Genomic DNA, 14,283 nt, shown 5'->3' on the forward strand with positions numbered 1-14,283 from the left:
GGGGTGGGGGGAGGGCTTGTCCCCTGGGGTCCCCCTCCCAGAGCATCCCGTGGACACCCAAACCAGGCGTACTGATAGGAAGAGTAAGAGGGGAAATAAGTTGGCACAGGAGCGTGACTTCATCTCTCCAACTTGAGGAGCACCGACACCACGCTAGGCAGGGCTCCTTTCTCTAGAGAAGGGCTGCCCCTGCTTCACACGCAGACGGTCACGGGTTCAGCTCCGGTCAGCAGCTGCCGCTCCAGGGAAGGCTGGCAAAGAACCCCAAAGAGATGCTGCCAGATGGGGTAGGCCGGGGGGGGGGACGACAGCGTGTTCTCCCTCCAAATGCTGGCAGACTCCAAAACCCATCAGTTGCAGCCCATGGCCAGAGATGAGGGGAGCTGCAAGCCAACCACCGCTGGGGGAATTGGGGGGGGGCACCGCTTCTCCACTCCTGCTGGTGGAGTTGAGGCATGGATCTCACAAGTGCCCTGGGTTCAAAACATCACCAGCCAAGGTGACGTGTGATGATAGTGGCCTCTTCCAAAGCAGGGCTTAGAGTCAGCATCCTCTTCAGATTCAGGCCCTGTGCAGGACACCTGTCCACACGGGGACTCGGCTGCCTTGGCTTCCATGAGGCAAAAGGGAACGCCTCTGTTTTCTGGTGTTTCTAAGGTCTGATAGTCCAAAACAAACAAACAAACAAACAAACAAACAAACAAACAAACAAACAAACAAACAAACAAACAAACCACCTTGACATGTCCAAGTAGTGTACTTTTTTTTGCCCTAATGTTTCTACAAGCGCTTTTTGTTTCACTCTTAATCCTTGAAAGAAGTGGTTTAGCACTGACAATAATAAGTACAATTCTTTTTTTAAAAAAAAAGCTTAATTTTTTTAAAATTGCTTCTATGAGTTTCTACATTGTGGGCTGCTTGGTGTGGGTGTGAGTCTATAAAGCTCTCCAGGTGTTGCTTTTTTTTTTTAAGGGTGAGATAAAACTCCTTCAGTAAATAAATGGGGAACTCAGCCAGATGGCAGGCCTAGAAAGGAGAGAAGCACGAGGCGAGAAGGGAACCCGAGCGATGCAGAATCGCCGCGGTGCCGCCTCTTCCCATATGTTCCTCCGTGTCTCAGCCGAGCCCCTGCTCCAAGTGCTCCATCGAGAGTCAACGAGTGGGTGGCTAGGAAAAGGGAGGTGTGGGCCAGGACAAACCCGCAGCAGCAACACAGACCCCAGGCAGTTTCCCCAGAGAGAGCATTCTCCTGCCTGGGGGCCATCCCAGAGAAGACCCTCCTTCTCATCGTCGGCCATCGGCTGAGAGTCCTTGGCAGATCTCAGAAAAATAACTTTTTTTAAAAAGTGCAGCCCCTGTGGCTAGCAGGAGGGCCATGCTGGGGGAGGCGGGCAGCTGTCATTCAGAAGCTCTGTACTGAAAGGCTGCTTTGTTTTTGAACTGGGTGGAGTATTATATTGGCTGGAGAGCTCAGTGGGTGGCTCCCACAGCCTCCCTCCAGAGAGAAGAGCCAGCCTAGGTGGCCTTGGGCAGGCTGTACGGGCCAAGGGAGCCCCAGGAGAAGGGGAGGGCCAACCACTTCTGGGTAGCCTTTATCTGGAAAACCCTTAAAAAGGGCAGCCCGAAATCAGAATTAACTTGACAGCACATGATGATTCACATTATATTATACTCAAACAGCGCTTGAGAGAATCGATCCACTTCATACAATGTTGTAGCATCATGTTCTATTTTAATTTTAGATATACAGTACCACCTTGCATTATCATTAGAAGATAAACCATAAATACACATTTTGGTAAACATATAATTGCTGTAGCGATGAAGCGAAGAACTAGGAATGTAAGTGACGAGAGCACTTGCTCCCATCCTTCAATGTTGGTGCTGTTTTTCTTTGGCGCGCTCAGAGGCACCTGTCGTTCTCCCAGAAGTCTGGGCATCGAACCAGCACACCCACCCCAAAGCGCCGTCCCATCTTGCTTGTACTGTATTCCAATCTGGCTCTCTAGCCGCAGGAAGAGGAATCCAGAGACATGAGTCCAGGCGGGTGATATTAAATTTTCTTTATTACACGGATACAGAGTTAAGAACAGACGTAACCTGAAGAATCATAATGTTTACATCTTTCACAGGTCAAACATACAGTACATTTAGAGAAAGCAGGGGAGGGCAAGGGGCGGGGAAAGGGGAGAGCATGCCAAAATAAGAGAGAAAGAGAGAGAGAGAGAAAGAGAGAAAACCAGAAAAACAAGGCTCCTACCACATCTTCATTTCTCTGGAATGGCCACAGAAACCCACAAACACCAGGGGCGGGGGGGCGGGGGGGTACGGGGCTTAAGGGGGTTTAAAATTTGTTTTGCTTTGCTTAAATTTCTATTATTCTCCTCTCTTTAAAACATATTTGCAAATTCACGCACACATGCCCTCGCACACGCAAGCACACACACACATACATACGCACACGCACACTTCGGCCTGTGTAAGCCATGCCCCCTTCCTCTTCAAGGCGGCCCCCTCCCATTCAAGTATTGCACAGTTCTACGCAGGAAGGGCGTCTGGACTCGGCTGTGGGGGAGCCCCGCCTCATTCCCCCTGATTTTTTTCAGGGGTGCCCCTCTGCTCCCCTCCCAAGCCACCCCTCTGGATCTAACTGGTTGGCCCACCTCTGGAACACCCTGAGAACAGCGCTTTCTTTGCCTGGGTGGGGCCACTGAGGGGCCTTGGTTTACTCTGCCACGACCTGCTGGCAGGATTGGACCCTACCCTAGGAATGGGAGAAGGACCAAAGGCAGGCCACCTCCACTCCGGGTGCAAAAAATCCTTTCCCACCGAGAATGGAGCCAACTTCAAGACCTGAGCTAGCGAACAAAGTGAAAGAAAGAAAGAAAGAAAGCACTTTGGTCATATCCAGAGCTTGGGGATGTTCCATCTTTTATATATATACTATTTGGACTACAACTCCCAGGATTCTTGGAATTGTAGTACAAAAAAGGGGACATTTCCAAGCTCTGGTCATATCCACAGGAGTTACAAGGAAGCAAAGAAAGCCAGCCAAGGTTACTTTTAGGATTTACAAGAATTTGAATCGGATTGTTTTCCGTCGCCGCTTCTGAGCCAGGACTCCCCCCCCCCTTGGGGAGGAGAAATGCTGAAGCTGTCAGAGCTGGATTCATTCCCAGAATTTGCCCATCTGCTGAGGTGCAGCAGAAAGCCTCTAAAGCTAGATGGGTGTTCTGTTTGTTTATTTCACACACACCCTCTGTTTCTCCCCCCCCCCCGTGCTCCTTTCTGCTTATTTCTCTGTTTCTGTTCCTCCCGTTTGCTTTTGACTTTCCAAGCGAAGGCTCTGTCCCAAGAGGCCGAGGGCCGCCCCCCCCCCCCGACTGCAGTGACCGGCCTGTGTCTTCATGTGTGCTGAAACTCAACACGGGGAGAGCTTTCTACGAGGCTGCGCACGGCCGTAGGTCATTCCTTCCAGAAAGTTCCTGAAAAGCACCCTGGCTCAAAGAAAACAGAGGCATGGCTGACCCTTTTCCATCTTATGATCTGCCACAAAGGATAAGCTGTGAGCCTGGGCACTGGCGGATTCCCCCCCCCCCCATCAAATGCTTGGCAGGAGAATCAGATGCTTAAGCGACCTGGCCGGAGGGCAGAAGCCATGGGTCCCAGAGGGCTCCCTCCGCCCGTCTGCATTACAGAAGGCAGGAGCCTCCTAAGGCCACCTGCAGGGTGGCAGAAGTGGCGCTGCCCACCCAATCATCCCACCTCCTTTTGGAGGGCACTTCCTGGGTCAGATGATAGGGGTGATGATGGAAGCTAGAGACAGCACCGAGGAGGCTGAGTGGGTTTTTGTTTCTGGAGCAAGCCAGATCTTTGTTTGCACAGTGGATGAATCCAGGTGAGGAGAAAGAAGAACTAGCAGAATGAGAAAGGAATCGAGAACTTGGAGAGAGAGAGAGAGGGAAGTCAAGCAAAGGAGCCACAGAGAGAGAGAGAGAGAGAGAGAGAGAGAGAGAGGAAGACCCAAGGTGGTCATGGTAGGGAAGCATGGAGAAACTGGGTCCCCCCTGCTTCGGTGTTTTGAACACAGATCCTGAAGTGAGAAAGCTGCATCCAAAGGATATGACTCAACAAGATTCGGTAGGAGCAGAGAAGGCCTGCGCCATCTGAGTCATCGTGGGAACTGGGCGACCATGTTCCGGAACGAGAAATAGAAGGGATGACTAAGTAACCATTTCCCCCTCCTCACACACACACGCATGCATGCATGTCAAATTCAACACAACCTGCCTCTTTTTTGCATCTTGTTAGGCATCCGACCGAACTTGCAAACAGAACAGCAGAAGCCCTGGGCGAAAGGGAGGGAATAAAAGCTCCAGAAAGAGGCAGAACAAGGTTGGGGAGGAGAAATATTGGAATGTAGCAGAAAGGAAATAAACCACGAGAAGAGGCAGTTTCGCAACGGGTTCCCAAGAAGGAAGCAGGGTTTCCCACAGCTGCACACGGTTTAAAAACGTCTCTCATCTGCTTTTGATATTGCATGAACCCTGCTCAGAAGAAATCTTGCGAGATGAGGTTCAACACGTTCTGAGCCTGCAGTATGAAGCGCATTTGCTTGGGATTCAGTCCCACTGGCCTCAAAGGCATTTACTTCTGGGTAAACATCCCTAAGACCAGACTGTTCGTATCATTTCTGGGAACGCCGAGAGATGTCCTGTGGAAACATCTCAGCAAGACAAGTCGCCTCGATTTCTTTGCCAAAGCACGAGGGTGAACCAAGAGGTCAGAGCCGTGTTTCCCACGGCTCCGTTTCCTGACCCTGGCCCTCCAACCAGGGGCCTGTCCCAAAGAGAACCGAAGTGGTCCCCCACCCTCCACGCCCTCCATGCTTCATGGTGGGAGAAAGGGGAGGGTGGCTGCAAGTTCAGATCCGTCCCGCTGCAACAAATAAGGAGAAGAATCTCAGGCCATGCTAAAATATCCACCAACCCCTCCGCAGGTACAGGTAACTGCCTCACCTCTTCTAGGGACCCCCCCCCCCCGTGGCCTTACTCCACATCCCAGGTCTGACCAACTTAAGACCAATCAAATTAAGACTCTCGCCCAACTCCTTAATCAACCTGAGTGTTGAATCAGGCCATAAAGCTTACGTTGTATTTCCTGCTATTTCCATAAGTCCCCTCCAGGCACACCATTCCTTCCCAGTTCCCTACCTGAATAATCAGACTTGCAAATGAAAGCCATTTGCAGCTCTTCTCCCCCCCCCCCCCCGCATGGCCAATCCAAACAAAAGCAGGTTGATTTTCAAGAGGCAGAATGAGGACAAGCTCAGGCGATTTCCCCCCTCCCAAAGGAAGGCTGCTTCTAAGGTGCTAAATATACCAGCTGGTCCTTCCCTGTGCTTATTCACATCCTCCCTTCACCCTCCGATTGCATATATTTGGAACAAGGAAGGGGAGAAGCCTTCTGTTGATCACGGAAGGCATCGAGGAAGGAGCATCCGAAATGAAGGCCGCACACTGGAAGGTAGGGGTGTTCAGGCCTCCTTCCTTCCTGCAATGTTGTGACGAGGCAGGGAAAAAAATCTTATCCTAAAAGCATCCTAGCAGAGAGGCTCAGAGAAAATCAACCAAAACGCAGAAGCTCCTGCAGAGGTGGCGCCTTCATCTGCCAAGACCAAGCAGCTTCTGTGCAAAAGTTTTCAAGGTCCGAAATTGAGAAGAAAGAAGAATGTCTGGACACTCCTTCGCCAATCTCCATTACATTCCCCTCCAAACCCACAGAAATCAAGAAGCAGATCGCCTTCGGGCTAGACCTTCTATAGCTGAGTTCAGGAGTCTCCCGAACAGCTGCCAGCCTGCAGCCTCCCTGCCCTGTAAGGCCTCTTCCGGAGGGAGCGTTTCCTCTCCTCACGGTACCTGCTTCTGCCCTGATGCACTTGGCATTTTCCACACCTTCTCCTTAACACAGGACTTTCCCTCTCGACTTTTCTACTCCTTTTCCTCCCTGCTGAAAGAAGGGCTTGGGGTTTTGTTTTTTGGAAGCACTGCTTTGTTCTTGGGGGGGAGGGCTACGGTGCTCCCCATGCCCTTGATTTGTGAAAAGATTTCAACAGATGCAAAAAAATGTAACAGCAAAAACTCTAAGCAGAGAACCTCCAACAAGGAAGAGGATTTCTGAATGGTTTCTTAAATGCTTCGTGAGAAACTTAAGCGTAGTGGCTCTATTAAACAGAAGAGAAATGGGTTTCTGAAGACAGGTTTGGCACTAAGCTGGAGAAGTGGTGGTGGTGGAGGAGGAGAAATGTTCCCTCGGGAAGATCCCTAAGTGGGATCTGTAGGCTGGTGCCCAAACCCGACGCTGGCATCAGAGGAAGCACAAGGACAGGAAACTCTCTCCTAAAAGCAGCCATCCAGACACGGAGAGGCAAAAAGAGGAGGAGGAGGAGAAGGAGGCACTGAGGTTAAAATCTTGTGCTGCAGCACTGAACCTCAAACCTGTTGGCTGACCTTCGCTGTAGGATCTCTCTCTTTTTGGGGGATCACCCCCTGCCTCCAAGTCTCCACCAGGCTGGGCGCCTCCTCTGGAGAAGCACTGCCTTGGTTCCCCCCCAGTTTGTGAAAACTGGGCCAGCGCATTAATTTCCCAGAGGCTGCTCCGATGAGGCCAAGAACAGTCATGGAGTCCCCGAGCTTCTGAGGATATCGGTGCCAACGACGAGGTGGCCCACGCGGTCTCCTCCCTACATAGGACCGTGAAGTTCTTCGCCGCTGTTGCCCAACTGGGATGAGGCTGTTACCGAACCGATCCAGGTGTTTTGTGCTCTGAGTGGAATAGGGCTGTTCCAGCAGGCTTGTGGAAGGACAGAATCAGAAACCAGTAGGACGACGCTGAAGGCAAGGCGGGTTCCCCAGGAAGAAGGCTTTGCCTTTAGTGGAGAGAATCTTGTGCCCAGTTGTTTCGGAAAGCGAATATCCATTTACAAAAGACTGGTGCAAGATGGTCAGCTTGTAAACAAGGAAGGAAGCTCCCTAGAGAGAAAGGCTTTCACTGATCTGAATCCCAAAAGGACCGGAGCCCAGCAGCATCCTTTCTTTTAGGGTGGGGGACGGAGATTCTTCCTTTTTTGATATTCTGAGCTAATTGTTTGAGGCAGTTGGAGCCTCAGTTAGAGTGAATTCCAGTTCCTCGTCCTTTTTTTTATCCTGTAGCTTTTGGTCTGAACGTCAGCTCTCTCCGCTGAACAGCCCCCCCCTCCCCGCAATTCCTTATCCATCAGCAGAGTATTATGTTCCTAAGGATTTCCATCTGTCTATGATTTCTCAGCCAAGTGGAGGTGGAGCTACCAGATCCAGATGCCGGGCAGATGAGAAAACAGCAAATGCCAAAAAGAACAGTTGCTAAAAATCCCAAACGCAGGGGGAAGTTTAGAATACAGAACACCAGGGCAAGCCATTAATCACAACTGAAATACTCCTATATCACCTCTTGTCCTGATAATGGTACGTGGGGGGGGGGGGAAGGGGGGAAGCAATCAAAATACATGTATTTTGGGGGGAAAACCACATACAAAGGAAACACTCACTATTTCTCAGAGCTGGGCAAAGCTCCACTTTTGGACAGCAACATCCAGAGTGGGGGCCGTCGTCCAAAAGGAGCCGCTTTCTTGGGCTCCATTCTTTCTACTCACGAGGAAAACTCAAGGCTCTTTGGCCCCTGGTTATAATTCCAAAGAACCTTAACTCAGAGGCAAGCAAAGCAAGGGAATGGGGGACTAGAGGCAAGTTTCGGAAGCAATTTTATTGTGTGTGGGGTGGGTTCCTGCTAGTTTTCACATGGTTTGTAACCTAAATTGTTCCTACTGTTTCTTTTTGTTTTTAACTCACTATATTGCTTTTGTTGGTTGTTACTTTTCTGTTACTTTGGGGAAGGGCGAGGGGAGAGAGACCCTTAGCAAACGGCATAAACCTTGCAAAATTTCTGTCAAAATCCCTCTTAAAGACGGCCTTTAAAAGTTCCTTTTGAACATACTTCCTTCCAAGGAACAGTCTGCTGGAAGCTGCTCTCTCTGCAAGAGGTGGGCCACTCATGTCCCTCCAGATGTTTCAGGTTCCAGCCGCCATCAGTCCCAAGCAGCAAAATCAATGGTGGAGCCAGATGTTGGGAGCTTGGTTCCCTGCTGTGCCTCCTGGACAGGGGCCGGACTGGATCATCCTCTGGGCCCCTGCCAGCTCCCCAGTTCTCAGATTATTCAAAGCTGAAGGAGGCTGGGACCATCCTTGATATACCCACTGGAAGCCAATAGGCTTGAGCCGCCATGTCTAGGACCAGAAAACACAGGGACTCAGCAGGCGAACGTCCACCCGGCTGCCTTCCATGGCTTTGCTCACACCTTCCCTCTTTCACTGTCTCACATCAATAATAGCTTCTCCTACCAGAAGCTGCCAAGGCAAAAGGCAGAAGATCAATGCTGTGTCGGCTCATGGTAATGGTGGAAACCTTGCAAAATAAACCAGGCAAATGCTTCCAGCCAGGGGAGTTTGCCGCTGGCTGTGGGGTGGGTGGGGGATGCCCTTCCTTTGGCACCTGCACTAGAAAGAGCATAGCTGAGCCCTGGATAGAAAAGGAGCAGGAGGAAGGCATTTCACCAAGAGATTTCCGGCTGGCCAAGCATGCTGAGCAAAGCTGCTTCTAGATGCACCTTACCGGGGGGGGGGGGGGGGAGCGAGGGGAAGATATAAAGGACATCACCAAGAGTCACAAACAGCCAACCACAATATCTGCTGGATGCCATGAGTGAGGCAGGATGATGGCACAGTGAAGGTCTGATCTGGAAGCCACCCTGAACACAGCCTGTTTGAAATGCAGCCTTCAAAGGTCTGAAACCCATTGCCTCTCCAGAGCAGTGTGGTTACTCTGGCGGTCAGCCATGCTCCGGCAGCACAAGAGAATCTGCCCAAACCCCTGTCTTTCTTGGAAAGCCCATTTCTTATTATTTGGCAAAATGTCTCATTAACATCATCAGCGTCATTATGTTTCATGTTTACTAATATTTTTGGACCTCTGTAAATACTATATACATTCACATGAATGGTACCATTTTTTCTGCCCGTGGCTGGTCAGTATCTCCGGGGGGGGGGGAGGCATTCGTGCTGTCCCCCACCAACCCACACCCCATATTGCACTCCTGTCCTTAGCACTTTGGGCAGCGAGCGATGCAAGAGAGGCAGCAAACCAACCCCAGCCTCCTCCTCCTCCTCCTCCTCTAAGGACACCAACCCCTGATGGTTTTGCCCCGGGGAGTGAGAACGTCAGACCAGATGGAGACAGAAGACCAAAGGGAAAAGAGAAAGCCCCTGCCCCTGGAGGCGAGTGGGGAACGGAGGGTCCCCAGAGAGAGGTTTGCTGCAGGACAAGGGAAGGGAAGAGGCCTTTGGGAAGAAGTGAAATCAGAGCCCTGGGAGTGGCAGACTGCAACACTTCCTTTGTGACTGGAAGAAGTTGGGGCCACCATTGCCAAAGACCACCTGGGGTTTGGTAGGTTACAAGAACACAGAGAAAGAGAGGGAGAGAAAGAGGTAGTGGTGGACACAACTCCAGCCAGAAAACCCGAACAGGTATGCAGTTACTTTCTGCTCCTGGTCTGCAAAACAGCTGAGGGTTAAAGAAGAAGAAGAAGAAGAAGAAGAAGAAGAAGAAGAAGAAGAAGAAGAAGAAGAAGAAGAAGAAGAAGAAGAAGAAGAAGAAGAAGATCATAAGTTTTTTTCCCCTTTTCTGGACCAAGGCTGTCTCTGGATGAAAGTGGGTGGGTGTTGAAGGTGGCTACCGAAAGCTTTTTCTTTTTTAAAGAAAAACAACAGATTTATAACCCACCAAAGAAGGGAGTTTAAAGAGTCATATCAGCATCTCTCTCTCTCTCTCTCGTTCACACACACACACACACAAACACACACACCTGCCCTCACACACATACACACAAACGTGGTGGATTTCTTATTTCTTCTCCCCCCCCGCCCGCGCTCCCCCCCCCACTTTTTGCTTTATTCTACTAAAAACTCTTTCAGTCCCACACAGCTGCACGTCTGTCCTCCTTCAAGGGTCCATCGGGAGGGTGAAGGTCCGCGTGCAGGGAGCCCCCCCCCGCTCGCCCCAGCCCCCACCCCATCCAAGAACACGAGGAGTCGCGATTCTGCCAGCAGCCACCTTGCGAGTAGAAAGTTGCTATCGGTGCGCTGGACCTACGCTACAGTTTACTCCTCGGTTGGTGTAAAAAATAAATAAAACAATAAAACAAAAAACCAGCAACAACAACCAAACCATTCCCCCCGAAACGAGGACAAAGAGAAAGAAGGAATCAAAGAAAGAACCAAAAACCAAAAACTTTGGCAGTGGAAAAAATGTTTGGATTATTATTATTATTATTATTTTCTGTTTTTGGACTTCCTTTGGAGCAGAGGTGAATCTGGCGTCTTCTTGGGTAACTAGCAAGGTAGTTTTCAGGTAAGCTTTCCTTCACTTGGTTTTGTTGGGTTCTTTTTTGGATTTTCTCTGTTCTTTTCTGTTTTACTTAAAGCCAAAGAGTTTGATGTTTTTATTGTTTATTTTTATTTTTATACAAAAAAGAAAAAAAATCTTGGTTGGGTTTTTTTTGTAACCGAAATCCTTTCTCCCCCCCTGCCTTCTTCCCCTTCTCCTTTCAGCGAAGGGATTCTTCACTCCTTTTCTTTCTCTCCAACACATCTCCCGCCGGGATGGCGGCGGCGGGGGGGGGGGGGGAGACGCTTCACTTTGTCGGTGTTCCCCCCCCTCTTCCCACCCAAAGTCAAGATGTGTGATACCTGCAGACAAATTCTTCATCCAAAAAGAGAAAGACGGGGGGAGGATGGGGAAAAGAATCCATATTCATAAATTCCCCCAAATCATATTGGTAAGAAGTACTGTAGAATAATAACCATAAGTTAAAAAATGCCAAAAAAAAAAAAACTGACGAGTGAAAACGGAGAAAGCTGGTCTTTGCCTTTACTCCACTTTTAAAGCCCAGGTTTGAGAATTCATGAGGATTTCGTGTGAGAAAGATAAGAGGTCGGTTTTGGAGGTCAAACAGGTGTCAGGTAGCTGAGGATTTGTGCATCGAGTGCAGTTTTGTTTCCGTTCCATTTGGCGAGCGAGCCGGGTGGTGGTCGTCGTCGTCCAGGCGCCGGTCGGTCGGTCGGTCGGTCGGTCGGTGGGTTCCCGGCGGCGGCGTCCGTCCTGCCCGCTTTTGGCCCGGCCCTAGCGGGAGGCGGTGTCCAGCGGCGCGGGCGTGGCCGGCGTGCCCGCCCGGGAGGCGGCGGCCGAGCTCGGATCGCTGGGACTCCCTGCCGCGGCAGCCACCGCGCCGGCGGCGACGGAGGTGCTGACGGCCACCACCGCGTCCGGCTGGGCAGGAGCCCCGGCCAGCCCCGCGACGCCTCCGCCTCCTCCGCCGCCGCCGCCGCCTCCGCCTCCTCCACCGCCGCCCGAAGAGGCCGCCCCGGCCGGGAGGCCTTGGAGGGTCTGGCCGCAGACGTGGTGGTGCTTCTCCCAGTCCTTGTGCTGGCAGAAGGAGCCGCAGTAGCGCGCCGTGTTGCAGCCGCTGCACGTCTCGCTGGCCTTGCGCCCGCAGTTCCAGCAGCTCTGCAGGAGGAGGAGGAGAAGGCAGCGCGCGGTCAGCGCCTGGGGAAGGGGGGGGGGGACCCTGGCCGCGCCTCCCCAGGCCCGCCAGAGCGCATCTCCCGCCGCCCCCCCCAACCCTACCCTCACGGGGGGAGCCCTCCTAAGGGGCCGGGACTCCGGTCCAAAGGGGGGGGAGACAACCCCGGGCGCCCACGGTTAGGAGAGCTGGGGGTCGGACCCCCCCCCCCACCCTACCCAGCGCAGCCCTCCGGGTCCAGGAGCAAGGGCGCCCACCTCGCTGGAGTCTTCCTGCTGGTTGATGACGGTCAGGGCATCCTCGGAGGCCTGGCGCTTGGCCTCGGCCAGGGCCCGCTCCATCTTGGCCCGCTCCGTCGTGATCAGCTCGTGGGCTTTCCGCTCGGCGTCGGAGACGGCTTTCTGGAGCTCGGACATGGCCTGGCGCTTCACCTCGTTCACGGCTTCTTCTGAAAGGAAGAGCACAAAGCGAGGCGGCCATCATGGAGCCCCCGGGGTGGGGGGCTGAACCTGGAAGAGACCCCCCCAAGGGTGGTGGTGCCCCGGGGAGAGCTGGGGCCACCGAACCGGGACTCCCCCCCCCCAACAGAGCCCAGAAGGAACCAGGCAGAAATGACAACTGACTCGCTGTTAGGTTTGCCTCCAAGCCGGGGATATTTCTGCCCCCCCCCCCGCCCTCTGGTAAAAGTGTCTTTCACAAAAATCATGGGAGGAAAGAATTATATTTTTAAACCTGCCAGTATAATGGCTCCAATCTTAACAATAGTTTTAGAATACGGGGTGCACTTTGGAGGCCTGGAAAGACAAAAGCAATTAACGTGTGTGTGTGTGTGGCCCCCCACTTTCCCAGGGTTGCTCTCCAAAGGGTGTGACAATCAAGTTTGGTGGTTGGCAAACTCAAGGCAGTGGCTTCTGTCAACTGACGTTTCCTCCCCACTCAAGGGCCAGCAGGCTGGGGGGGGGAGGCTCTTGGGGATGTTTGCCTGGGGGACAGTCGGTTGGTGACTCAATAATCAACAGTGGCCCAAGCTGGCTGGAGGGTGAGGAGAAGTCTCCTCCTCCTGGGAGGCATCTGGTGGAGCCGGAAGCTAAAGGGAGCTGCACCACCCTGTGGTTATGAAGAAGGCCGTAGGGTGGGGGCCAGACCAGGTGGAGCCGTGGATGCGAGAACCAAGAGCAGGGGCCAGAGAGCCTTGGATCCCTGCCGAGTGTCCGGTCAGAGTTGGGCTTCCTGGGGCAAGAACTCTCCAAATCCCACCGCCAGCACCCCAAAAAGTAACCTTCCCATAGATTGTCTCCGTGAAGCAAATCCCAGCCAAGCCAGCTCAGAGGCATCGCGCTGAGCAAGAAGAGCAGAGGTGGTTTCCGACGAGACTCACCAGCTTTCCTCCAGATTTCCTCCGGCATGTAACCGGACAGAGGCCTGGACACGAACTCACGATGAGGGTCTGAGGAAAAGAGAGACGGAGGAAGCCCATTCTGAAAGGCCTCTGAAAGGACGTTGGAAAAAGGAAACCTTTGTGCCAATTTAGCCACGCGTTTGAAAGACGCCCTTCCAACGGGCAGAGTTTGCCCTCCAGAAAGGTGCTCTGCCTCAGCCGGCCTCTACGGTTGCTGTCCCTAGAAGCAAAGAGCTGCATCCAGGAGCCCCACCCTAGGCTTAACTTTACAACAACCCTGTGAGGTAGCTCAGACAGAACGAGGCCACTCAGACAGAGGCCTTTCCAGTTCTGCCTCCCTTCCTGGGGCTCTGCTCTCACCCACTATGCCCCAGTTCCCCAGCAATATGGGTCTGGATAAACAAAGGGTGCAACCTGGAGTATGGGACTCGAGAACATCTCCGAAGCTGGATCTGGCCCCCTCCTCCCCTGTCTAAAAGAGAACCCCCACCAGCCTTGTTCTAAAGTAACTGCATTTTGCGCTGCCCCCCCAAACCCCACTGATCCCAATAGGACTTTTCCCTTCATACCTAGAGGGGGCACCTCGGTGTTGCCGGTACTGTTGTGGGGCCGGGTGGCCTGGCTGGGTCCCTTCTTCATGTCCTCCACATCGCTATAGCGCCGGATCCAGTGGTTCAGCTCCTCGCGGTCAGCCTCCTGGCAGCGGCGCAGCACGGTGAGTGACCGGCGGGTCTTTTCCACCATGTCCATAATGCAGTTCAGCAGCTGCCAGAGGGAGGCTCCAAGTAAGACGGAGAGAAGCAGCCGGGCGTGTGCCCCCCTCCCCAGCCCCATCCTGCTGCCTTTAACCCCCCCCCCACTATGATCAGGTGTCTTTTCCCATCACCCATCCATGCCACCAACTGTTGGGATCCAGGGGAGCCCGAGTGGCAGGGCTCCCTGTGGCCCACAGCCAGAAAAGCAGGAGCCTTTTAGGGGGCCAGGGCTGTGAGCTTCCCTGCCGTATCAGGTAAGGAGGAAGCTTAAAGGCTGCGCCACCGTCCTTCCGTAAGGTGGTCTATGGCCTCGGCCCACTGGAGAACCTTCCTAGGGCTCTACAGCTTCCAGCCATAAATGGGACCTGAAGGCGCCACTTGGATAGGATGCCAGTGTTGCTTGCACTGCTCTCCGTTGCTCCCTTGGTATCTTGGCCCTGCCCTGTTCTAGTGATGTC

At 52.8% G+C, this 14,283-nt stretch overlaps 1 protein-coding gene across 4 annotated transcripts in view; it reads right to left on the reverse strand.

The window, feature by feature from the left end:
- Nucleotides 1-2,048: 2,048 nt before the first annotated feature.
- CBFA2T3 (CBFA2/RUNX1 partner transcriptional co-repressor 3) overlaps nucleotides 2,049-14,283 on the reverse strand; it is a 50,083-nt gene continuing 37,848 nt past the window's right edge. For 3 of the 4 annotated variants that reach the window (XM_072980720.2, XM_078380497.1, XM_072980718.2), the window contains 4 exons: nucleotides 13,640-13,835; nucleotides 13,050-13,118; nucleotides 11,929-12,119; nucleotides 2,049-11,655 (listed from right to left, as the gene is read on the reverse strand). In XM_072980720.2, the coding sequence (XP_072836821.2) occupies nucleotides 11,272-11,655; nucleotides 11,929-12,119; nucleotides 13,050-13,118; nucleotides 13,640-13,835 (840 nt within the window). In that variant the 3' untranslated portion in view covers nucleotides 2,049-11,271. The remainder of the gene's footprint in view (nucleotides 11,656-11,928; nucleotides 12,120-13,049; nucleotides 13,119-13,639; nucleotides 13,836-14,283) is intronic. The other variant, XM_078380496.1, reaches the window with a different exon arrangement.

Source organism: Pogona vitticeps, chromosome 10 (assembly GCF_051106095.1).
Source record: "Pogona vitticeps strain Pit_001003342236 chromosome 10, PviZW2.1, whole genome shotgun sequence".
Classification (NCBI taxonomy): Eukaryota; Metazoa; Chordata; class Lepidosauria; order Squamata; family Agamidae; genus Pogona; species Pogona vitticeps.